We start from the raw sequence: 27376 nt of genomic DNA, 5'->3' as shown, positions 1-27376 counted from the left end.
AACATAAGGTAGGTGAGAGAAATTTTAAAATAGAACAGAAATTCCCTTGACAACAATAATATAAATAATAAATAATAATAATATATAATATATAAAATAATAAATAATAAAGCTAATAAGAGAGTTGAGAAATGAAAAATAGGCTAATTATGTTACATGTTTGGGGTATTTAGAAATGATCACCTCCATTTTTGCTATTTTTGTTATCAATCCTACCATCTACTTAGCTTTGTGTTAGGTGATATACAAGGTAAAAAACTATATAGAAAATGCTCAAACTGGAAGACAAAGCTTTTACACACAAGTGTATTGCTAACAGTTAAGACCATATAGGATAAATGTACTAAGGAGCTATGCAGTAGTACACCTGTTAAGTGTAAAATAAAATTCATTACCAGAATAATACTCTGGAAAATATTAAAGAACAAAAATACTTTTTTAATGTCTATAATGGATTATATGTTTATTTAAGTGGAATAAAATTTGAGGAATGAACATCAATCATTTCTCTATTTAAAATAGCTATTTTAATTTTTAACAAGCTCTACTTTCTGCTCTATTTTCTGGGATAGAAAACAAGACCTTGGGTTTTCTCATAAATTGATCTCTGCAGAGGCTTTCTTGAAAGGTCCAAGACAAAGGTTCACAGGAAACAAGGTCAATTTCAGGGCCGCTTTACGAGATGGGGCTGCCATCTCCACTCCTACCACAGTGGAGAACTGGCTCTGTGCATGAGGATCTGAAAGGGCAACAAGGGGCAGATGAACCTGACTGGCCTAGCATGAGTGCCCTCCTTATGCTGGGCCTTATTTGGACTATATCAACTCAGGAAGACTGCTGCTATCAAAATCTCTCCTTACATGCATAATCCGAGACCCTTTCTTACCTGATTAGCCATGTGGAGAAAAAGTCCCCAAGGTCTTCCCTATTTCAGTCACATCAGCGCTTCACTGGGGCTTGATAGGAGACCAAACTGACAGCACTGGTCAGTCTTACCCTCCAGTCACATACAAGGAAGGGGAGGAGATCTGAAAGGAATTCACCCCCCAAAAATAATGCTGCTCTACCATGATGATTTTACAAAGTATACGTGTCCATAATCCATTTATAAGCCAATCTAGCAATATTTTCTTCTAGAAGCAGCGTTAGAAGGATGCTAGAAGCAGAATAGGACCCTCCCCCCAGTCATTCAATGCAAACACATTTTAGGTAGTTTCAGACAGTACCATTGTGTATTTGTTACTTTAATCAGTTTGCATACGATTTCTGTTACAGTTTAAATTCATGTAAACATTAGTTTGTGCTCTATTCTATTGTTATTTCAATCAGCTTATATAACATTATGCATTCTTTTAACTTTTTCCATATAAAGTTAAATAAAATTTAGGTTTATTTTTCCCCTCACCCCAGGTAAAGAATTGAGTTGATTATGCCCTGCTTATGTGGCTTTGAGTTATCATCATTCTGGGCAAGACCTTTAGCAGATTTTATTTTATTCTCAGTCTCCAATTCTCATTTCAATTAACTGTAGACCACCCTTCTAATGTATTTAATGTGTTCATTAAATCCAACTGTCCACACAGGTATTTGACTATAGATGTGGATTCAAAAAAATGAGTAGTTTGTATGCATATGTTCTATATTGCATAAGCATTTTTTTTAAAGATTTACTTATTTATTTGAAAGACAGAATGACAGAGAGAGTGGTATCTTTCATCTGCTGGAAGACTCCCTAAATAGCCCCAATAGCCAGGGGTGGGCCAGGCTGAGGTCAGGAGACAGGAACTCCATCCAGGTCTGCTACATAGGTGGCAGGGTCCCAAGCACTTCTACCATCATGTCCTGCTTCCCCAGGTGGATGAACAGGAAATAAAGTAGCTTGGATTCAAATTGGCACTCAGATATGAGATGCTGGTGTTGCAAGGGGTGGCTTAATCCACTGCTCCAAAATGCTGGCGCTGCAGAAATATTTTTATCTTCTAAACCTATTGATGTTTCTTTTCTTCAACTATTCATTGTTGCTGCTGATCACTGCCCATTTTTCTATTTGCACAATCTCCTAAAATCAGGCCTAAATTTTCCACAATGCCTTTCATCCCAAGCAGCAGTGTAATCACACATATCTGTCTCTTTTGAACATGTTAGAATTCTTTCGGGCATAAATGCAGGAGTGCAGAACTGCTTAGTGATAAGTCACACACACGTGCTGTTTCCAGACTTTCTCCTGAATGAAGTGACCTAATTCATACCAGTTCACTTTGCAGTGATGGAGGGGTCCCATTTCCCCAATAATCACATCAGCACCCAGCATTCGTTATCCAATGCTCCGAATTTTGCCAAGTTGAAAACCATATGATGTTTCCTCAGTTTTGCTTTGGCTGGTATTCCACTGATTGCATTACAGTTGAGCATCATTCTTTATTCTGAAACTGACTATTCATAATTTTTAATTATTTCCTATTGAGTGTCTTGTATTTTTAAGGAAATAATTTGAGTGAAGTCCTAAGACAGTGTAGAGAGTAGTATTTTCTCAATTTAAGTATGTGGGATTTATTTTTGTTTTTATCATAAATATTTTATAAATGGAACATTGTATAAATAATCACCTTGTTCAGTAACATATGACATACCACCTTGTTGATGGGCCATACTATACCAAATCTTTCACAATCTCCTTTTATATTTGATTTTTAAAATGAGTCCATTTTCATACTAAAAGAACTATAATTTCAGTAAACTTCCTACTACTTGTCAATTTTGCCTTTATATTTTCTAAAGATAAATGCTAATCTCAGATTACTTGATCAAATTACATGACTATTTTTAATGAATTTTATTATGTGTTACCATATGGTTTACCCAAGGAGTCTGAATGTTTTTATCACTAGCAACAAAAACGGTCAGTTTAGTCATAACCTTGAAAAATTGTGTAATTTTTATCCCATTGATAATTTAGCAACTATTAAATAATACACTATGGTTGCTATAAATTTTATTTCTTATGTAAAATTTCTTTTGATTGCCTTTTACCATTTGTCAAGGATTTTCATATCATTTTTATAAATTTTAATGAGTTAATAAGCAATGTGACTAGATGCTTATTCTGTCAAGCACACTAAATGCTTTAATGGTAATATTTAAATAAAACAATATTAGTACCTCCTATTGCACAAATGGAAAAATTGGGTCATCTGTATTAACCTCTCTTTTCTCCTAAATCTTACTGATGATATATTTTATAATCACACAATTTAGCTATGGCCTATGTTTGAAACATGTTTGTTTTCTTTCTCATGCTTTAAGCTGTATGAGGACAACAAGCAAAACTTGCCATTTTATTTCATGTCTCCAACAGCACCCAGGCCTTTGTCAATTAATAAATAAATATCTGTATAATGTTTTCTACTCGAAAATCCATTCTAAGTCATCCACACTTTGTATCCTTTCCTTTTTTCTTTCTTCTCCTTTTTTTCCTTTATCTCTCCCTTTTGCATATTTTATTTTCACTCTAAGAAAAGTTTGACCTATGAATATGAACAGGAGAGGTTGAAATGAAGAACTCATTGGCTCTATCTTACATTCATCAGAGGCCCTAAATATAGCCTTATTTTGAAATGAGGTTATACACATTTCCCCAGTGACAAAATGACAGGCATGAAAGCAGAATACAGGCAGCATTCAACTTTAATTTTTAATGGTGAACACTGAAAATACGCCTTAGCTGTTCTGAAGAAGCTTCAGAATTTCTTCATTTAGGGAATTCCGTCCCCAAAACTGTAAGTAGCCCAGGCCTCTCTGAAACTCTGGGACCCTGGTAAAAAACTTATTTTCAATGCGTAAATTTACAAAAGGCATCTGGCAGCCTGTTTATGTTATTTCAGTTCCCTTAACTTATTTCTCCCTCTGTGCCCCTCACTTCCCCTTGGCTGGCTGCTTTGTGGCCCTCTACATCTTATCAAATGTAGATTCTTTCTCTGCTCTCCTCCTCAGAGGGGCATGGAAAGAAATACTTGGGGTGAGTATATAAAGAAATGCAGGAGAAGGTAGTGCAGTGGTGATGTCTAGTAGTGCCTGCTTTCATCCTGTGGCCCACGGATATCAGACTTCTGGGGTTTTGGCTTTTGTGTGTGGGTGTGTGGGTGGGTGTTAACAGTTGTTGCTCTGCATGGACTTCTACCATGTGATGCAAGATTCCTAACTCATGTGAACTCAGTTTTTCCATGGCCCATTCTGCACAGGATGGTGATAAATTCTTCCAGGCTGAATACCTGACCTTCTATATTGTCCTGCATCACTGACAGAGATGTGTGTTTTATATCTCAGTGTCTTACCTTGTAACAGGGCACAAGGAGCTTATGAGAGATAAGAAATAAGTTCCTAGACCTGGCACTTGGAGGGTAATTCAGAACATCTAACACTGTCTGTGGGATTCTGTGGGACATCAGGCACACTGGAATAAATCGCCTTCACTCCCATTGTGGTGTGGAGCAGGGTCAGATCAGTGAGACCGAGTCAGTTACCAAACAAAGGTGGGCCCAAGAAGAGTCTGAAATTCATGAAGTTCTTTCATATCATTTTCTCTGACTTTTGGGTTCATCATTGTGTAATTACCTAAAGGAATCACAGGAGAGGTGGGTGTAGAATATACAGCTTTTATGTTTAGAGTAAATGTGCAAAACATGGGCCTCAAGATAACAGATTCTTAGAATGGTAATGAATATGTTAAGGGCCCTTTGCATCAAGCATCTCCAGATACAGTTAAATCAAAGTTGCTGTTATTCTGTGCTGCCATCCGGTGACCATTTTGTAGAATGCCAAGCTGATGCCTGTAGAGTTTTTTTTGTTCGGGAAATTTTTTTTTTTGGTTTTGTGCTTTTGTTTTTGTTTTTCCAACTTCACAGCTCAAGAGATTTTTTAGGATAGTTCTGTGAAGTGTTTCACTTGAATAAAATTCTCTATCGATTGCATAAATTGGATACAACTGCCTATATGAACTTAGCTCTCCCTCTTTCCCAATTATAGTTAGCCTCTTCCTTACCACCAAAACTCAGTGTGACTTCTTTTGTGTGTAAAAAAACCTAAAATAGGCTGGCACTGTGGCACAGTGGCTTATTCCTGTGCCTGTGGTGCTGGCATCCCATATGGGTGCTGGTTCTAGTCTTAGCTGCTCCACTTCTGATCCAGCTCTCTACTCTGGCCTGGGAAAGAACAGTAGTAGAGGATGGCCCAAGTGCTTGGGCCCCTGAACCCACATGGGAGACCTGGAAGAAGATCCTGGCTCCTGGCTTCAGATTGGCACAGCTCTAGCAGTTATGGCCAATTGGGGAGTGAATCATCAGATGGAAGACTTTCTCTGTCTCTCCCTCTCACTGTCTGTAGCTCTGCCTCTCAAATAAATAAATAATCTTTAAAAAGATAAATATTTACATTTCTTATGCTAAAGTCTGTTTCTTCCACTGAATCACTAGTAATAACCCCTCATCTGATTGTTACCTGTAAATCTGTGTGGAGACCTGAGATTTAAATTTAATTAAAGTTGGGTATTTCCAGAAATATGTGTCTTGCTTAACCTTTAAGTCTATCTAAAAAACAGTTTCAATCCTTCTGTGGGTAAAAGTCAAAAACAGTTGTCTCAAAGATATGATGAAGTATATAGACAATAAGTGTTTCCTATTGATGGATGAAGTTACCTGCTCACTGTTACAGAATTTACTTGCTGACCATCATGGTAGTGATGGAAGGCAGGAATAAAAAGGCCTTGCAGATAAGCTTTGCCAAAGTCACCTAAGACATGACTTCTTTTTTAAGATTTATTTATTTATTTGAAAGTCAGAGTTATACAGAGAGAGGAGAGGCAGAGAGAGAGAGGTCTTCCATCTGCTGGTTCATTCCCCAATTGGCCCCAATTGCTGGAGCTGCACCGATCCGAAGCCAGGAGCCGGGAGTTTCTTCCAGGTCTCCCACATGGGTGCAGAGGCCCAAGGACTTGGGCTATCTTCTGCTGCTTTCCCAGGCCACAGCAGAGAGCTGGATGGAAGCAGAGCAGCCCAAATGGGATGCCGGCACTTCATGCTTGGGCATTAACCCACTGAGCCACAGCGCCGGCCCCAAGATGTGACTTTGCACCAAGGAAGAGTTCTAGTTCTTCTGTCACAGCATAACCTTCTCTTAACACCTGTCATGAGACACTCTATAGACATGCCTAATACGACTAAAGGGAGAACTAAATGTTGCTTGCTCTAGAGACATCTGGTACCTTGGAATGACAATGGTTTTAAAGGACCAAGACTTGGCCTGAATCCTATCTTTATCATTTCCAGCACTTACATTGTTATAGCCTTGCTAAACTTCAGTGAGGATTGTTTGGAGAAGTGTTTCCATATTTATGGACTGTCTTCATCTAGTTGGCACTAAAATCCTTAAGGTGTTTCTTATTTCTCTCTATGTATTCAGTTCTATTTGAAGAAAAACTGAAACCAGTTAAATTGAGCTAAGCTTACTCTTGTAAGAAAAAAAGTTTCTAGATCTGCGAAGCACCCCAAACAAGATGATTTAGAATGTTCCACCTCACCCGATGTACAGGATATTATTTATAGATAGAGAAAAGAGAGTGAGAAACAGAAACCACCTGATTGATTGTATTTACTTTATATGGTCATGTTTGTGCAGCTTTCAGTCTCTGGTTGCCTAGAATTTCAGCAGCTGTGATTGGTTGATACTTAGTTATAAGGCTATACTCTTGGATTAGGTTACCATTTGTTTGCATGCTAAGCTGTGTACAAAGGCTGTCTGTAGCCATACTTATTGTTCAGATCCATAAACTGGTTTAAGGCAAATTAATTTTGGTTCAGCAGCCCTTAGAATTGTGTTCGGCCTGATAACTGTTCAACAGCTTAGTGGTTAAATTATACCATGCATATAAAAAGCCAAGCAGTGTACCTGGTACAAAGAGAGAATAAGATGACACAACAGCTCATACTTATTATCGCCTCATATCTGAGAAGTCAAGAAGACCCCAATAAGAAGCTCAGGTACTGAGCTTGAGAACGCTAGGGCTTTTTTCAGTCTTTCTAGAACAGATCAGGTAAAACAGTAAACATGAGAGCCTATTTTGCTCTAGCACACCAGATTTTATAATGTAAAGGTTTCAACTAAAACTGTCTTGAAATCTGACATTGATGATATCCATAACCAAGACAATATTACCTAATCATTTCAAGGAAAGCCAGCTTAAAGTAGTGAATAAATTCTACACTTTGGAGCCAAAGAAGGCCAAAGAAACTCACTTTAAGTCTACTTCTATGGCATTAAGTCAGTTAACTGAACTCTTGGAGCCTCACTTTCCATATTAGCAGTTTGAAACATTAGTACCTCCATCCTATTTTTGTGTGTGAAGCTGAACATACACTAGACAATCAAGCTTATGCAGCTTACTGAAAATAATGTGTGCTGATTATTATTTTAAATGAAATCATGCTTAAAATTGGAATGAAAGAGGAACATCTGAAAGTTTATTGCATCATTTTCTTACTCTTACATCTTTTTATTTCTTTGAAAGAGTGACAGCAAGACAGGGAGACAGAGAAAAAAAATGAGAGAGATCTTCCATCTGCTGGTTTACTCCCCAAATGGCTGCAGTGACCAGAGCTAGGCCATGCCAAAGCCAGGACCAGGAGCTTCATCTAGGTCTTCCATGTGCGTGCAGGGGCCTAAGGAAGGACTTGGGCCATCTTCCACTGATTTCCCAGGTACATTATCCAAGGAGCTGGACTGTAAGTGGAGCATCTGGGATATGGAATCCCATTGCTGCAAACAGTGGGTTAATCTTCTGTGCCACAGAAGTGAACCCTTTATTTTTCATTTTTAAATGAAATTCATGCAATAGACTTCTTGGAAAAAGGGTTAATATCCAGAAACTATAAAGAGCTCAAGAAATTCAACAACAACAAAACAAGCAACCCAGTTAAGAAATGGACAAAGGACTTGAACACACATTTTTTAAGAGAGGAAATTCAAATGACCAACAGACACTTGAGAAAATGCTCAGGATCACTAGCGTTCAGTGAAATGCAAATCAAAACCACAATGAGGTTTCACCTCACTCCAGTTAAAATGGTTCTCATACAGAAATCAACAAATGGCAAATGCTGGTGAGGACGTGGGGGAAAAGGTACCCTGGTCTACTGTTGGTGGGAATGTAAACTGGTGCAGCCACTGTGGAAGCCAGTATGGAAATACCTCAGAAATCTGAATATAGACCTACCGCATGACTCAGCCATTCTACTTCTGAGAATTTACCCAAACCAAAAGAAATTGGCACATGAAAGAGTTATCTGTATCCCTATGTTCATTGCAGCACAATTCACAATAACTAAGATATGGACTCAACCCAGATGTCCATCAACTGTTGGCTGAATAAAAATATGTATAGATATATATACAGGATGGAATACTTTTTATTCTGAGATGTAAAACAGTGTTTGTAGTTTATAAATTTATAGCAGAATATTACTGTATGGAAGGTTAGGAGCTCAGTTGTAGTACTAAGATTCCAAGACCGACAGTTCCTATCCTCTTCATCTCATTCAACTAACAGGAACACAGTTTGCTACAGTTCAAAGTCCTCATACAGAACAATGAGATAAGTGAATTTCATGCAACTTCAGTGGTAACCAGTTCCAAGTTTAAGGAAGGGTAAAGTTTTGCCAGCAAGTTCTATAAATGATGAAAATCTGAAACAGATTCAAATCAGAACCATTTGTCTGGGACTTACTGTTGATAGACAGCAAATAAGGTATATTATCTCCCTCACAGAAAATGAAAAATATAGTCTGAGGTATTACAGGTGGATTTAATATGGATTTCTCATGTGAGAGGTGTTGCATCCCTATTGACCACATATGGTCAAACAAACAAAAAAAGATGTTCTCATTGTTGTTCTTTTCCCTGTTTGTGGCTATCTAAATTATGTCCTGCATAATGAGAAACTTGGTTCACCTTACTGCTGCTGTGTACCTAAGAGGAGAAATAAACACTAAGGCAGAGGGAAAACATGTTTGTGATTTTTTTTCATTTTTTATAAAAATCTTTTCATTATTTGATTGAAACATTGGCTCTTTGTTTTTGAAGCTCAGTTGGGTCCAAGAACATAGTGTTCGTATTTGTATGTTGGAAAATACACATTCTGTTTCTCGTGAGTGTGTTTATCCTGTTCTTTTTTAACACAATGGTGTATCATCAAGAAAGCATCAGACATGTAACGGCAACATAATTCTTTTTGTAAATATTAACCTTACTGAATCAAAGTTGTCCTTTCAATCAAACCTCTAGATTCTACCAGGCAAGTGGAAATAAATTACACAAAGATCTTCAATAGTCGTTTTTAACATATTTCTGTGTGGTTTTCTAGGATAAAGTCTTTCTGTAAACTTTTTTAAACCACTTTTGTAAACTGAATTCGATTGTTTTGAAATGAATGTTGAGCTGAAGCACATTCTACCATTGTGAGGTAACGGGTAGAAACTTGTGTATATTAATCGCCTTAATATTTTTGTCATCCAAAAAAGAGCAATCTTCGTGACACTAACACACATATATGCTAACCATGGCAGTAATATTTGTCCAATGCTCAAGGCACTAATATTACAAAAGAAAATCAAGAGCCATAATTTCAACATTTCATTTACCTATTGGTACAGACATTTTTCTGGGCCCAAGTTTAATCATTGAGTCAATAAAAATGTATTTAGTGCCTATTCTGCCCAAGGCACCTGTGCTAGGCACTGGGAAATCCTCTGTTAAGATAAAATCATTTTGGGGATTAATAAAATAAATTGCTTTTGATGTATTTGAGATGGAGATGGGGGGGAGGGGACTCTCACTTCCACTAGTTGATTCCCCAAGTGCCAATGACAGCTATCACTGGGCCAGGGCCAAAGCCAGGAGCCAGGCAATCTCTCCTGCCTATTCAGTTTGGTAGATCAGTGAGTGGTAAGGTGCAGTTCTTACTCGACTGGGTACATTCCTAGTCCCCAGGCTTGACAGATGAGTCAAATTCACTCTCCTGGGACTCTTGAACTGAACCTCTCCTCCAGCTCCTCTGACCCATGAGAGGTACATCTGCACTCCAGGTAGCTGCTTAGGGAAGACAAGATCCCTTCATTTCTCCAGTTGGCCCCTTTAAACATGACCTAGGAAGACCCCAAATCACCTTATTATTTACTGATTCTCTCTTGTGCTTTATACTATTTTTTTTGATAGAAGACAGACATATCTCTGCTCAAAAAATAATCATCTGGGGCAAGTGTTTGGTTCAGTAGTTAACACTAGTTGGGACACCTGCACCACAAGTTGGTGTGCCTGGGTTTATAGCCTGACTCCTCTTACAGTTCTAGCCTTGTTCTATGCACACCCTGAGAGGCAGTAGGTGATGGCTAAAGCACTTGCATCCCTGTCAGCCACAGGAGATACTCAGATTGAGTTCTGAGCACCTGGCTTCAGCCTGGCCCAGCTTAGCCAGCATTTGGGATGTTAACAGATTGAAGATCTCTGTTTCTGTATCCTCATCTCTGTGTCTGTCTGCATTTCAAATAAATATGGGGGAAAAACTTAGCTTAAAAAAATAAAACCAGGACCAGGAACACAAACCAGTTGTTTCATGTGAGTGCCAGGGATCCAGTCACTTGAGCCAAGAAGAAGGCAAAAATTAAGAGCTAGAACTCAAAATCAAACCCAGGTACTTCAACACAGGATGAGGACATCCTAATGCCAGGCTAAAAACCCACTTCCAGATCTTAATTTTTTAATTGACAATATAATATGTGAAGAAGTTGTAAAAGGCACATTTGAGAAAGCAACATTTAGACTTTGGAGGAGTGCAATTAATATTCGGAAGGGGCTGGGATGATGAAGACAGTCTAAGGTAAATATCACAGCATTGTGATATGAACTATAAATAAATTTTAAAAAGATTTATTGACTTATTTGAAAGGCAGAACAATAGAGAGAGGGAGGAGAAGACAGGAAGAGAGGGAAGGATCTTCTATCCACTGGTTCATTCCTCAAATGGGCCATAGTATCCAGATCTGGACCAGGCTGAAACAAGGGGCCAGGAACTCCACCCAGCTCTCTCACAGGTGTGGCATGGTCCTTGAGGACTTAGTCATCTTCCTCTGCCTTCCTGGATGTATTAACAGCGCAGTTGGAAGCAGAGTGGCCAAGACTCAAACCAGGACTGTGATATGGAATGTTGGCCTTGCAAGCATACTTTATATTATGATCTGCATTAAAATCTTCCCACATCAGTATTCTTATAAAGTATAGGCTTCGTTTTTCCATTATATGAATCCGTTATATACATATATAATTGCATGATTCTATTATATATAACCAATTTCTTGGTACAGAGTTAATAAGAAATTGGTTATATATGATAGATTCATGTACATAACCTTAAAACATGTGAGACTATTTCATTAGAATAATTATATTTTAAAGGGAGGTACATGTTAGTCTGAAGACGGACATGGTTTTAAATATTTGTTAAATCTACCATCAAACTGCATTCCAGAAAATGTATACACGTTTAGACTTCTACCAATAGAGTATGAGAGAATTCATTTCCTACATCCTCATTAACCCTAGATATAATTATTCCATTCAATTCTTGATATTTTGATGGGCAAAGAGGGAAATGTATATTACTGTTTTTATTCATGTATCTTTCATTTCTAGTGAGAGACAATGTTATAAAAATACTGTGATAGAAGGAGTGACCTATGAGTTCATTTTCCAGACCCTGAAATAAGTTAATTCAATGAAAAGACGCAACAGTGAAAGAAGGGGTTCTGAATCCTAGTTTTGCTTTGCTATTTTTGGCTTGCTGTAGTAACATAGATATTTTATATGAGTGGAGAACATGGATACACAAGAATTGAATTTTTTGGCTGTTGAGAGATTTTAGGAGGATCTACAAATTGGAAAATTTTTACTATATATTCAATGCTTTTACAAAATTAAACAAGAGCTTCAATATTACCCAAAGTTCATACAGCTTATAGATTTCAATGAAAACAAGACTTCTAAGAAAATTAGTTTAAATGGGTCAGAACTGTGGCATAGTAGGTTAAGCATCTGCCTGCAGTACTGGCATCCCAAATGGGCACCGGTTGCTCTACTTCCTGTCCAACTCCCTGCAGGTGGCCTGGAAAGCAGTGGAAGATGGCCCAAGAGCAAGGATCCCTGCATCTGCATTGACTTCAGATCCACTCAGCTCTGGAATGAACCAGGAGATAGAAGACTTCTCTCTGTCTTTCCTTCTTTCTGTCTGTAACTATGTCTCTCAAGTAAATAAATAAATCTTTTTAAAAATTTTAATTTAAAATATAGGCTTTGCTTATTGCAAATATCACTCATACTTTATTTTTAATTACCTCTTCAATTGATAATGCTTTTTTTCTCTTTTTTCTTTTCTAAGGAAAAACTGGTCTACTTCCTGGGTCGTACTGTCAAGTCAAAAAATTGAATTTTACAAAGAATGCAAACAACAGGCTCTGTCCAATGTGGTAGGTAGTTCTCTGTTCTATGATTATCATCTTTTTCAGAAATATTGTTGAATTAAAAGGTTGGTTTCACCAGAAATCTCAGTAAAGCCTGCAAGCTACCAATGCCTGAAAGCAGATGGAAGAAATGACTCAATAAACTTTTAATCAGATGAAGGGAAAATAGAACTTAGTGTCTGTTTTATTAAGTGGTGCATTTGGAGAATAATCACAAAATGAGATGAATGGTGAGCAGCTATCTAGTAATGTGAAGGTAACACTTTAAATTAAGGTGCCATTTATAAATGCTTTATTCTTATTTATGCAATAATCACTAAATGCAGCTACTTGCTCAAATAATGTATTATAAAGTATGTTATAAAATGCATTAGTAATAAATGCTTAACAGATGAGGCTATGGGAAGCTGTTTAAAAGAATATCATAAGACGTAAATCGTATTAAACCATGTATGTACATCTTTAATACATGAATTTAAGTTGTTATCTAGCATGCTATAAAGTGCTTCACACATTAATAAATAATAATAAAGTCTTTATAAATGGCACCTTAATATAAGGCGTTACCAATGAGGAAACCCTCTAGGTTAAACAAGGTGATTTTTTTTCTCTTAGCTTAACTGACATTCACTAACCTTTCCCAATATTTGTATGACTCCATCTAATGGAGCTAATACAATTTCTGTATCCTGTTGTTATATTATAAAGTGAAATTTGTAGGGTTGCTTCACCTATGAAACCTGGAGGAAGGCTTCACATATGCCCACAGAGATTTGGCAGTAATGGCTTGCATAAGCAATCCGAGCTAGTTACTGGGGAAATTCAAGCTCAAAACCTTGCTGCTCCAGGACACAAGAGCTGCCACAAGATGTAGGAGACAGTGGGCAGGCAGTATCTCACAGCCTCCTGATTAGGAAGGACTTGGGGCAAGAACCAACCCGCTATAGCCCATTGGCCTGATAGGCAACAGGGAAAAGAGTCTCCTGGCAAGAATTGACCACAACAAACTAATTTATATTTGGCAGGTAATAAAACGATGGAAAGTTCTTTGCTCTGCCGCCACTAGTCACATTTGCTATGTAATCCTCTAAATAGGAAATAGAAAATCATTTTCTAGGAGATGTTGTTTAAAGCAGGAGATTTTAGTAAGAACAAAAGGTAGCATTTGGCTTGCTTCTGATAATTGAAATAGTCTTTATCCCTAAGTGGCTTGCTGATTTTGGAGTCTCTGTGTGGTCCAATCTGTAAACTAATTATGAATAAATTAAAGATATATCTTAGTCCTTTGTATTTTTAACCTCTTCAGAAGTTTGTTTTAGGGTTTTGTTTTGTTTTTATTTTTTGGCTACAGTAAGGTTGAGATAATCTTTTTAAGAAAAATAAAGTACCCCTAAGGGCCAGGCACAAAACAGCTCCCATCCACTTGCAAGTCTTTTGTCTTCTCATTGAATGGGTTCTAAGGGGGGAAGTCAGGAAGGGAGGAAAGTGGCTTGCCTTGCTGAGTTGGCTGCTGAGAAGATGATCTTCGTCCTGCTGCGTGAGAAGAATTCCATTGGAGCAGAGTTGATGCGAATGTGCTGGGATAATGGGAGAGATTAGATTCTATATTAAAGCATTTGGTTTATGTTTATTTTATTATTTTAATCTCCCTGTACCAGGAGTTGTAATTATCAGCTGCTTAATTTTATACAGGTGAAAGAAAACTGTTTTACATTGTAGGCAAACCTTGCATGTTAGCTCAATGATTGCAGCACTCCAGTCCAACCTTCAGAATTGTTATACATTGACAATAGATTTGACTGGTAGAAGAAACCCATTAACATTTTCTGGCAGCCTGTATTTATTACTTCTGGCCCCATTTTCAATGCTCTTATGGTTTCTCCCAGGCATTCATTGTCTTCAAAGTGAATTCAGGGCAGGAACTAACTGTGTTTTGTGGTAATGGGGAAGAGAATTACAGATCGTGTTTGCACTGCATGAATTGTCTTGCTAGTCAACTTCTTGGATTCATTTCTAACCAAGTATTAAAAGCCTGGTGGGATAGCCCACATTTACCAATTCCAGTCTCAGAGAAATGATACGATGATTGCCAGGCCTTGATTAAAGATGCTGTGGTTTTATTTTGAAAGAGATTTATGCTCAAGTTTCTGAATTTGCTTTGCACTCTTAGTCGTGTCCTGGTGGTGTTCATTGTGTTTCAGGAAAGTTTGTGTTTTCCTCCAAAGGGTCAGTGGAAGCTGCCTGAGTGCAGAATGTGGTATAAAAGACTAAATAGTATTTTGAATTTTATAGAATGAGCTTTGAACGCTAATGCAGTGGTGAAACAGACCAGCAAAGTAGCTAAGAGCAGAGCTTTGAAGTTGGACCACAGGGGCTGTAATTCTTTCTGCCACTTAGTAGCTGATGAAGTTACTAGCTTCTCTGAGCTTCCAATTCTCACCTGTAAAATGAGGTCAGTGGTTCTGCCAATTAAGTTGCTATGGAATGAAAGTATGAAAAGTTAATAAAGAATAAAAAATACATAATAGTTGTCATATAAGTATGAACGTATAATGGTCTATTACAATGTACTCAAGATATGTAAACATTCTATAGTATAATCATAACGTATCATACTATATTCAAGTTTTGCACTTGAAATGATACAGCATTTACACAAGAGAGAAATATTAATCCAAAGAGCAGCATCATGCAAGGCTTCCAAACACAGACACATGTATCCATGAGTAGCATAAAATGTTTTGAGCATTGACTACTACTGAAAATATAGCCACCCATCCACGTAGGACTCTCCATTTAACCTACTGCATGTCCGAAAGCCTCTGTCTTCTTCATTGGTTCTTACCCTTAACACTTTCAGGTTATAAGCAAGGGGTCTTCGAACAGGTTTATGGACTATTCATATGTCAGAAAAATTTATGCATGGACTTCAAAAATGAAGTTTTCTTTTAACTGCATTTTCCCACAAACTTTTGAAGTACACTTGTATGGCATGTTATAACATATAGTGCCTGATCCCACATTCCATGTTCATTCCCTTCTTTCTCATTGAGGTTCTTTCAGTTCTTCTCTGTCTCATTCATGTGGGTCTGCAATAACAGGCATTCATTTCTTACAGTTCTAGATGCTGAGGATTCCAAGATCCAGGCACTGGCAGATCTGCTATCTAGTGAGGGTTCACTTCCTGGTGTGTGTTTGAATATCTTATTGTATCCTCACACCACAGAGAGAAGAAAGAGTGAGCACAAGCTCTTCTGTCTCTTCATATCACCTCCCAAAGGGTCCACCTCCTAATATCATCACAGTGGAGGTGAGGGTTTTGAGTTCTAAGGGAACAAAAGCATTTTTTTTTAAGATTTATTTATTTATTTTGAAAGTCAGAGTTAAACAGAGAGAGAAGGACAGGCAGAGAGAGAGAGAGAGGGAGATCTTCCATCCTCAGGTTCACTCCCCAGTTGGTGGCAATGCCCAGAGCTACACCAAACTGAAGCCAGGAGCCAGGAGCTTCTTCCGGGTCTCCCACATGGGTTCAGGGGTCCAAGGGCTTGGACCATCTTCTACTGCTTTCCCAGGCCATAGCAGAGAACTGGATCGGAAGTGGAGCAGCCTGGAATTGAATCTTTGTCCAAATGGGATGCCAGCACTGCAGGAGGCCAGTAAAGGTTTTACCTGCTAAGCTACAGCACCGGCCCCAAGGGAACACAAGCATTTGTAACAATATCCAAGGCACATTTCTATCAAAAGCAAGGTTCCCACAGAGGCATAGAATAAATTCACTAGTCTATCTTAGTGATTCCTAGGCTCTGAGTCCTTCATGACTTACTAAGTAAAGGATTGACTTCTCTACTTTTTATTTTTAAAGATGATTTAATTTACTTGAAAGGCAGAGTTATAGAGAGAGGGGAAGGAGAGAGGGAGATCTTCCATCTGCTGACTTTCTGTTTTTTAATATTATTAATGTTATTATTATTATTATTATTATTATTTTAAAGGCAGTTATAGAGAGAGGGGGAGAGACAGAAGATCTTCCATCTACTGGTTCACTCCCCAATTGGTCACAATGGCAGGGGCTGGGCCAGGCTGAAGCCAGGAGCCCCTAGTTCTTCTGAGTCGCCTGAATGAGTGCAGGGCCCCAAAGCCCTCAGGCCATCCTCCAGGTGCATTAACGAGGGGCTGGATCGGAAATCAGGTAGCCAGGTCTGGAACCCGTGCCCAAACAGGATGCCCATACCACAGGCAGTGGCTTTACCCACTATGCCACAGCGCTGGTCCCTGACGTTTCTGTTTTTATTTTTCCTAAATAAATGCATCAAAGAGTGACTTATCACCAATCATCATTATCATTTTATAAAAGAAAGAATATTATAAAAAATCCCAATATAAATCTAGGAAAGCTAAAATTGCAGAATAAGAGGCAGTTTCTACCAAGAAAGCAAACTGTCCTCCTTAATGCGAACACATATGTGTTCTTTGTTATGTTCACTTCACCTCAAATCAGAACAAGTTTCGTCCAGGCTAGCTGGCCCTCGTGTCAGAAAGTGCATTTGAAAACCACTGGTACACACTAGCAGGGAGCTGGATCAGAAGTGGATCAGCGGTTCCAAGCCACTCCCATATGTGATGCCCGGCACAGCAGGCAGCCACACGCAGGCAGCGGCTTTACCACAGAACCGGCCCCAGTGCAGCAGTTCTATTCCTCAGACGTTAAGACATCGCCAGCATTTCTCAGACTACAAGGTTATGGAACTCTAGAGACAGTGAAATAGCAAGGCTTCTGTATCAGGCCCTGGTGAGCAAGCTGGAACAGGGCTCCCGCCTTGGGAAAGAACAAAACTGCGCCTGCGCTTTGCTCTGCTCCAAGATGGCGTTGGTTGGCAACACGGGGGCGGGTCTCAGTGAGCTGAGTAACAAGTTTTATTAACTAGCTGTTGCAGCAAAACTGCCGGGAGAGTCCTTCTGGTATGCCGGGGGACCACAAAAACCTGTGGTCTGGTGTTCTGGGGGCTGTTTGTATAAATGACCTGGTAGTGTGTATTCCTTTGTAGGGGAAGCCTCCTCCACACAGGCTCACTTTCCCTCCGCAACTATTACTTGAGGAAGCACTGTATTTTTAGCATGCAAAAGAGAAGAAAAATCTTTCTCCCTCCTTTCTCTTGGCTGAGTTGGTGGTTCATGGCAGAAAAAGTGAAAACTGATTCAGAAATGAAGTCCGTTGATGGGGGCAGGGTTTGGGGGGCGGAGAACCACTGGTGTCTCTAGATATGGGTATTCCAGATTGTGAAAAGATAGTATTCACATTCTCATAGTCTCAAAAATAAAAATTATTTTTGTAATAATTCCCTTTAAAAATTTAAAATAATTTTTGAAAAATAAGACAGAAGCCATTTATAGAACAAGGTAGAAAACATGCACATAAATTGTAATATTAAACAATCATGTACATAAATGCCACTGAGGTCAAGACATAGACCCTTCCAGCCTAACAGAAGCCCGGCTCCCAGCATGCTGTCTGTCATCATAGTCTCTTCCTTTGCCTAAGAATTACCCAATGACTTGCATTTTGTCATTGCTGCCTTTATTATTTCCCCATGTATGTCTATAATCCCTTCAAAATATATTCATTTGTTTTTGAAATTTTAAAAAAGATTTATTTATTTATATATTTATTTAAAGATTTATTTATTTGAAAGAGTTACACAGAGAGAGGAGAGGCAGAGAGAGAGAGAGGTCTTCCATCTGATGGTTCGCTCCCCAATTGGCCCCAACAGCTGGAGCTGTGCAGATTCAAACTCAGGAGCCAGGAGCTTCTTCTGGGTCTCCTACGCGGGTGCAGGGGCCCAAGGACTTGGGCCATCTTTTACTGCTTTCCCAGGCCATAGCAGAGAGCTGGATCCAAAGTGGAGCAGTCGGGTCTCAAATTGGCCCCCATATGGGATGCAAGTGCTTCAGGCCAGGGCGTTAACCAGCTGCGCCACAGCGCTGGCCTCACATTTATTTATTTTGAAAACTCAGATTTACAGAGAGAGAGGGAGAAGCCAGGAGTCAAGAGTTTCATCTGGGTCTCCCACTTGGGTGGCAGGGGTCTAAATCCGCTGCTGCTTTGCCTAGGCCATGATTAGCAGGGAGCGGATCAGAAATGGAGGAGCCAGGACATGAGCCTGCACCCATGTAAGATGTTGGCGGCATACTCTGCAGTTTTCCCTGCTATACCACAACACTGGCTCCGTGTTTTTGGTTTTTATAAATGGGATCATAGTCTATATTTCTTTTGTTTCTTGCCTCTTCTGAAGTATGATTTGCTTTTCATGTCCTTTAATATTGTATCATTCCATTTTTTATCCACTAGTTTGTGAATAGTATGCTTTGTTTCTGTTTTGTTAGTACTTAGTATTTCAACATTGTTACTTCTCAAAGATTTAAGCTAGTCAAATCCTCTACCTTTTTTCAAGATAGTATATTAGAGTTTTTTAAATCTATCCCTTTCTCAGTGTGCATATTATTGCTGTTACTTTCTTAACACCGTATCATATTATTTATTTTCTTTTATAAAGTTAATGTTTTGCATTTGCCCAATCTTTACAGTGCTCAGTGCTATTAATTTCTTTCTGAATCTTGGAATTGCTTTGCAAAAACTACTTATCCTTCCATTTCAAGTATAGTCTTGGAAATTCCTGTATTGATAATTTCAGTATCTGCTTATTTGAATGGATCTGTATTTTTTTCCTTATTCTGTAACGAGATATCTCTCTGGACATAGAACTTTGAGTTGAAAGTCATTTTTTTTTCATCACACTGAAGATTTCATTCCACTGCTTTCTGTCATCCATTATTGCAATCAAGAAGTCATCTGTTAGGATAACTAATGTTCTCTGGTTGCTTGTAATATTTTTCTTATTACCTTTGTTTTTCTTCATTTTCCCCATAAAGCGTACCGATGTCAATTTATTTTTATTTTTCCTTTCCGGGTTGTTGTGTTTTCTGAGTTTATGATCTTCATTATTAAAGAAAATTCCCAGCTACTATCTTTTTGAATGTATCCTCCTTTAACACCATTTCCTTCTAAACCTCCAGTTGAAACTATATAAAATTTTTCTCAGCATGTCATCCATATGTTCTCCATTCTTTATTATCTACCCTTTTGTCTTACTGAGCTGCATGGAAAAAAGGTTTCTCTTTACTTAATCTTCTGGTTCTTTAGTTCAGTCTTTTTTTTATATAAACATGAGGTTTTTAATTTAAATTATTATAATTGTCATTCATAACAGTTTGTTTCTTCTTATATATACTTTGTCATTAATTATAGTTAATTGTTTCCTGGAGGTATTTTCAAAACTCTTATTTTACTAAAACTAGGAGGCTTAATCATTTTATAATCAGATAATCCTGTGATTATCAGATCTGACATCTGTATCTGTCTATTGGCAATGTTTCTCAATCATGTTGCTTTGTTTCCTTGTGTGTATGTTATCTTTGTGTGCTAGCCATTGTTAGTGAAATGTTATCATGGGAGGTTCTCTGAGCCTGTGATAAATATATCTGTCTTCCAAGAGCTTTACATTTTTCTTAAGGGGTCTGAGATATTCCCAGTGACTAATTACTTCAATCTAAGTTGACAGTATATATTTCTCAGGTTAAGTCTACATAATTGGTAGTCTATAGCTGTGTCACAACTTCTCATGGACAGAATTGTTCTTCACTTTTCCTTTTTTTGCTTTGTTACATTATTCATCTACCTAGTTAATCTTCTATGTGTTCTCTTGGGATTGGAGGAAAAGAACAAATGTAATATTTGTTCTCCCTTATCCTTTTTTTAGAAGGTTTTTATTTAATGAGTACAAATTTCATCTCTCTTATCCTTTTATAAGAACTTAGGCAAGACCTTGTTCCATTAATCTATGAGGTTAATCGGCCAAAGCTCAAAGGTATGCTATAAAGATAGACCCTCAGGGGAAAAATTCAGTTATGTTGCTTTGATATTCAGCTTTCTTCTTTAGGTTCAGATTCCCACTTCACAAAAATATTTACCCTGGCAGTTCCCACCATATTTTCAGATTTTTTTTATTCCTTTCAGGTAATTTTGAAATCTTTTATCCAGGATTTTTCATTGTTTTCAGTGAAAGGGTTGATCCAAATGACATAGCTTCTCATTACAATCTACCTCACTTTAATTTAAATGTGCATTTGTTTAATCAAGTTTGTTCTATTTATATAAGCCTTGGTGGGAAAAAAAAAGACTTCATAAGAATATGTATTGAAATTCTACAATGAACAGCTTGCTCGTTAGGGCTACATATAATGCATAGAGATATAATCAAGATATAGTCTTGCCTCATGAAACTTCTGCCAAAAAATAGGATGAGAAGAAATAAGAAACTTAGTAAAGTTTTTTTTTTTTTTTTTTTTTTGAGATTTAGAGAAAGGAGTGCTCACATCTGTGAAAGATTTGAATTGGTCCTTGAAGGATGGTTATAATTTCAATATGTGGAGATTTGTGGGCAGGGCATATAGGGAAATGAGAAACATGAACAATGACATGAAGCTCAGAATGGGGAAAGTCTGTGTGCTAAAAAGAGAAATGAATTTTTAGTTTGGTTAAAGACAGGATAAAGTAAAAGGATTGAGAAGAGTGCTATGGAGGAGATTTGCTTACAGAGGCAAATCTTCAAAATGGTGTGTAGTATTCTCCAGGTGTCATCATCCTGTAATAATCTATCATCACTTTTCTCTGAACAAATAGATAGTGAGCAGCAGTATTTCCCAGGATATGTATCTTCCAAGGGCCAGACTTTTGTGGGGCCAAAGCAGAAGAAATAGCTGATGTGTCTAGGAGTATAGCTTCATCTTGATTTGTACTGAAGCAAAATCTTCTGCCTCAAAAACACCTATATTATTATTCCTTGCCTTGTGCTAGAGAAGTCCTAGAGAAACAATCGTTTGTTTGATTTATCTTGTGAGGTCTGGGCTCAAACTCCTTGCGTTTTTCAGATACACATCTGTTTCAGTATCAATGACGTATTTCAATTAATTCTGGCACTTCAAATTGCAACTTGAACTTGTCTCCTAGCTACCTGCTTTTTTTGTTTTTAAATGATTTTAGTTATTTTTGGTGTGTTGGATAGACACCTGACTGTATGCATGGATGTGGCAAATTTGCCTTCCTGGTTATGCAAACCAACTGACAGACTGGCTCGTGGAGAAGATCAATTACTTAGAACATCCATTTGTTTATTTGTTCTAAAAACAATTAACATTCCCTACAAGCTGTCACATAATATTTTTTTAAATTCTACAGATATCCAGATAAATAACATATGAGGCCTATTCTCAATGTTCTTATAACATGGGAGATGAGAAACTTGTATGTAGGTTAGTTATAACAAACCATAACTAAAATGATAAAAATTGTAATAAAACGTGCTGTGGAGCCATGGATTTGACTATAGGTAGCCCTTTCTCAGGGAAACTGGTATTACAAATAGTGCTCAGTCGGGGCTGGCACCGTGGCTCACTTGATTAATCCTCCGCCTGCGGTGCCGGCATCCAATATGGGCACCAGGTTCTAGTCCCAGCTGCTCCTCTTCCAGTCCAGCTCTCTGCTGTGGCCCGGAAGTGCAGTGGAGGATAGCTCAAGTGCTTGGGCCCTGCACCTGCATGGGAGACCAGCAAGAAGCACCTGCCTCCTGGCTTCAGGTTGGCGCAGCACTGGCCGTAGCAGCCATTTGGGGAGTGAACCAATGGAGGGAAGACCTTTTTCTCTCTCTCTCTCTCTCTCTCTCACTGTCTATAGCTCTACCTTTAAAAACAAAAACAAAAACAAAAAACAAATAGTGCTCAGTCTATATGTCTCTTCATTTGTTTATTTATATTTATTTATTTGACAGAGTTAGACAGTGAGAGAAAGAGAGACAGAAAGGTCTTCCTTCCGTTGGTTCACCCCTAAATGGCGTACAGCTGGGGCTATGCTGATCTGAAGCCACGAGCCAGGTGCTTCCTCCTGGTCTCCCACACGGGTGCAGGGGCCTGAGCACTTGGGCCATCCTCCACTGCCTTCCTGGGCCACAGCAGAGAGCTGGACTGGAAGAAGAGGAGCCGGGACTAGAACCTGGTGCCCATATGGGATGCCGGTGCCACAGGTGGAGGATTAGCACAGTGAGCCACAGCGCCACCGGCCTCTCTTCATTTGCTTATTCTGCAAATATTATGGAGCAATATTTATGCCACTATACTAGATTTCTGTAAGACATACAAATCAATCAGATTTCAACTTTTTCTTGCAGATCCAGAAATAGTAGAAAATACACACATAAACTGAGTAATTGTAGTGAAAAACTAAACACTGATAGTCATCCTTAAATGGCAAGAACAGAGGCATGGGTTAACTTTATTATAACTCAGAGGACAGAGCAGTTGCTTATAGTTAGAAAGGATTCTAAACATATTGATGAAAGTGGTGATGTTTGAGCATATTTTTTCACAGATGAATAGGATTTGGGGGCAGAAATGGGGACAAAGACACTGTATGTAGAAATGGGAGTGGGGACATTTGTTCAGCTTAGCTTGTAGAAACCTGCATCATATATCAGAGTACCTGGCTTCAACATCCATCTTGCTCCTAACTCCAGCTTCCTGCTAATGCAATCCACAGAAGGCAGCTGTGATGGCTAAATTATTTGGGTTCTTGCCACCCTCATGGGTGACCTGGATTGAGTTACTAGCTCTATCTTTAGCCCAGCTCAGTCCTAGTCATTCCTGGCATTAGGAGTAACAGTGGGTAAAGGGATTTTATATATCCTCTATCTTCCTCTCAGATATATAAATTTAAAAATAAGGAGGTTGGCATTGTGGCATAGTGAGTAAAGCTACCACCTGTGATGCTGGCACTGTGGATTGCTACTGGTTTGAGTCCTGGCTACTCCATTTGTGATCCAGATCCTTGCTAATGTTCCTGGGGAAGCCCCTGCACCCACGTGGAAGACCTGGAAGAAGCTCCTGGCTTCAGACTGGCACAGCCCTGGCTATTGTGGCCATTTGAGGAGTGAACCAGTTGATAGAAGATTCTCTCTCTCTCTCTCTCTCTCTCTCTCTGTGTGTGTCCTCCACCCCACTATGCCTTTCAAGTAAATGAATAAATCTAAAAAAAGAGAGACTAGTCAATGATAAAATAGGATAAACTTATTCTTAACATATTTACCTTAAAGATATACTTTGATCCCTTAGCTTCTTCCATGCCTGGTGTACTATTCATAGCTGTTGAAAACTTGTTAGTAGAGGTTCTCTGAGGCCTAGAGGGAATGTGTTTTGTGTTTCTTCTGCAAGATGCTTGGGAGCAATACCTTTGGTGACTGATTTAGAGTAAGTTGAGGAACAGCCTTGTGGAAGAGCAAGCAGTCTAGCTTGATTAAAAAGTCAGTGTGGAATCAGCTTGTGAGTTGTCAGATTTGGTTGTGTAGGTGAAGTGGAGCCCTCTGTAACCTAGCAGTAAACCACGTGAAATTAAGAGATTCAGAGTTTTCAAAGACATGTTTGTGGAATTGAGATGTATTTTTTTCCATTTTTAATTTTAAAATGTAAGACTTTTAAATTATCTGAGACATGTTCTAAATATCTGTGCAAATAGATTAGAGCAATAAGGCCTTGCTCTTACTGATGGAGACAATAGCAAACAGCTGAGTTTGTCATTTTGTGGTTCAATTAAACCGTAAAACCCAGGACATCTTTTTACCTACAAATTATTTCAGCACTCTTTTATTTCACATTTAGCAGTATAGCCATTTTTAACAGAAGGTAATTATAGTGTGAGGAGAACACAAAGCCAATTCACCTGAGAATTAAAACATATATTATAATTTTATTTAATTATTATTATATACAATAAATATCTACAATATATAACATAATAAAATATATTATAAAACATTTAATATATTGTATTTTATATGATATTTATTAGAAATATATAATTACATAACAATATGTTTTAAATATATTTATGTATATATAAATAGTTATGTATGATATTGTCGCTCCCCCTCTTCATGGAGGAACGACACTAAACCCTGCCTAGGCTTCATATCCGAGTCACAGCACCATTATGTCGCTCCCCCTCTTCGTGGAGGAACGACACAGGACCCTGCGCTGTTCTTTCATCTGCTCGGCCCTCCCCGGGTTTGCTGCTGGTTCTTCCCGGGTTGGCTACTATCCCTTCCACCTCCGTGGAAGGGCAGTTCCCCCTGGCCACATTCCCCACTTCCGCAGGGGAGCGGCACACCGCCGGCCGGCTTTCTCGGGGGCTGCACAGGTGTTCCTTCAGCTAGATGTTCCCCTTAGATGTTCCCTGGTGCATGCCGTCTCTCTCCTCCTTTATAGTCCTCCTCCTCCAATCCCAACTCGGCTGCCCACACGCCGAGTACGCTGCTCTCCTCCAATCAGGAGCAAGTCCTACAGTTTATTAGTTGAACTGGAGGCAGCTGTGCGGAAGCTGTTTACTTCTCTCCCAGCGCCATATTGTGGGAGAGCAGATGCATAGAATAAGTCTTAATTCCAGTAACTCAGTCTAGTCCGGTTTGCTCCCCACATGATATTATATATTATATAATATATAATAAAATATATAATAAACATAAATATAAATACTTTCCCCAAACATGGGTGTCTCATCACCTCAGGAGACACCAGAAGCAAACTAGAGGGTTTCCATGTGACTCGTGACTCCAGAATCTGTGCAGTGTTACTCCCCACTAAAATGACCACAAGTGTAAAGCCTGCTTCTCATTTGAGAAATGTCTTTTGTGTCTGCATCCACCAACAATGAGACCACTGAACTCCCTCCTGTCAGTCAGAGGGGTGAGATCCGTTGTTTCTACTATATTTACCCATACTACTCAGAAAATTTAGTGTCACTTTTGACATAAATTCAAAGACTTTATATAAACATGTTATGGAATACTTCCTCTAAAATTGTGTGGTTCTAAGTTAGTATACTCAACAGAAAATCCTCATATTGATTGTGTATGAGCATTTCTTTTTAGGTAATTTTGTGTTTTTCACTTCATTTTGTACCGATACTTTAATCAGAGGCAATGACTGACAGTTTTCACATCTCATGACAGGAAACTTTTCCAAGACATTTAAAAACTATTAACTTTTCCAAACCACTCACTCAGCCATAACTTTGAAAGCAAAAAAGTAATATGAAAGGCATCATTAAAATAATTTGTTTACCTTTTTAATATTATTTACTTCCAAAGTGAATAATGAGCACAAGCATTAATTAAATAATGCAATACATCTAGTGCTCATTCACTGAAGTATGACTTTAACAACAAAATGATCTTATTTGTGGGAGTAAAATGATGTGATTTAGCAAAAAATGAAAATAGTTTCAATCAGAAAGCTATTCATGAATTATTGAGTGTTCTGTGCAAAATGAATATGGAACGATTTTGTCTTTGTAAAGTGAGTGTCGAGCCCTTATTCAGACCCTTGCTTAAGAGGATCATGAGAAATAGAGGGGCAACAATAGATTTCCAACCTTAGCCTAGTGAATGCATTTTAAAATCTCTAACATTTTAATCTAATGATAGTGTTTCTTTGCAGAGTCAGCATGATTATCATTGGTACAGTTTATTAGTAAAACGGTGGATTTCATTATCGTTTGACCTCATCATACATTTAATGATTAGAAAAAAATTTACAGTCCCAAATCTGGAAGATGACAGGTAGAGATGGAAAGAAAAAAAAAGGAAATTCAATTCCAGAGGTTTATTAGCATAAACTTTGTAAGAAAAAATGAAATCAAGTGATCGATATTACTATAAATGAAGCTGTGTTTTCTAGTTATAATTTTCTCAAGATTTTGACCATTAACCATAATAAATTCTGTATCTTACATAATTTTTAATAACCGCAAAATCTATGAAATTGATAGGATGCTTTATAAATGGATAATAGCTTCCTGTTTCTCAATAAAGCTCACCTTAGGCTCTCCCAGAAAACTCTTTTAATTATGAAGCTTGACTTACTGTTTTTATCATTTTGGTCAATGTACTGCATCTGTTGTAGGAGCCTGCATCTCTCTAATATACAAAGTACTTTTATTCCACGGTATGTTTTTGAATTTACAGAATGTTGGCATTTAATGTTTCTTAAAAATTCACTACTGAATTGAAATTTGCCCAGGAAATAGAGTATCCATCTTAGCCCAAAACAGGTGCTTTCAAATCAAACCTCCCAGGTTAAAAGTCCAAGGTTTACATTCTATATGCTGTATGTCCTTGATTAACTTTAACATGGGGTTAATACAATCCATGTCATAAAGCTGTGTGAGAATGTTAGAAAAATGATGTAATGTACCCAGCACATAGCAAGTATAATACTTATATATTATATATGGCATATATAATATATACTTATAAATATATCTATTATGTTTTTTATTGTTGCTGTTATTACTACATGGAACACTAGTGCATAGTGGTTAAAGAGTTTTGGCAGATACAGGAAGGATAAAGAGAATGTGGGAAAGATCTACATATAGCCTGGAAATGTTTTACATCATTCTTGCTTATATTCCAGTGATTAGAATGATTGATTGACCACACTTCATTGTAAAGAGGACTGGCTGGTGGTGGTGAGGGTGGAATGAAGTGGAGTCTCCAGCTAGAGACTTGCTTTCATGTAATAACTCTAGTCGCTGAGAATCAGAAGAGGAAGCACAGCACATTTTTGGTGGAGAACTATATATCTGCCGCTGAAAGAGTAGTATCAGTTGTCTCAGCCTTGGTTCTCTGGAGGACAAACCCTGACTTCAGTGTCACACT

General features: G+C 38.2%; 1 protein-coding gene across 2 annotated transcripts in view; it reads left to right on the top strand.

Moving 5' to 3' along the window:
- The window catches only part of ARHGAP15 (Rho GTPase activating protein 15), a 662169-nt gene that overhangs the window by 90741 nt on the left and 544052 nt on the right, over nt 1-27376 (top strand). For both annotated transcript variants that reach the window (XM_017342824.3, XM_051849585.2), the window contains exon 5: nt 12476-12563. In XM_017342824.3, coding sequence (XP_017198313.1) covers nt 12476-12563 — 88 coding nt within the window. The remainder of the gene's footprint in view (nt 1-12475; nt 12564-27376) is intronic.

This window comes from Oryctolagus cuniculus, chromosome 3, assembly GCF_964237555.1.
Source record: "Oryctolagus cuniculus chromosome 3, mOryCun1.1, whole genome shotgun sequence".
Taxonomy (NCBI): domain Eukaryota; kingdom Metazoa; phylum Chordata; class Mammalia; order Lagomorpha; family Leporidae; genus Oryctolagus; species Oryctolagus cuniculus.
Note: the sequence above shows the minus strand (reverse complement) of the source record. Positions and strands in the feature narration are given on the sequence as shown.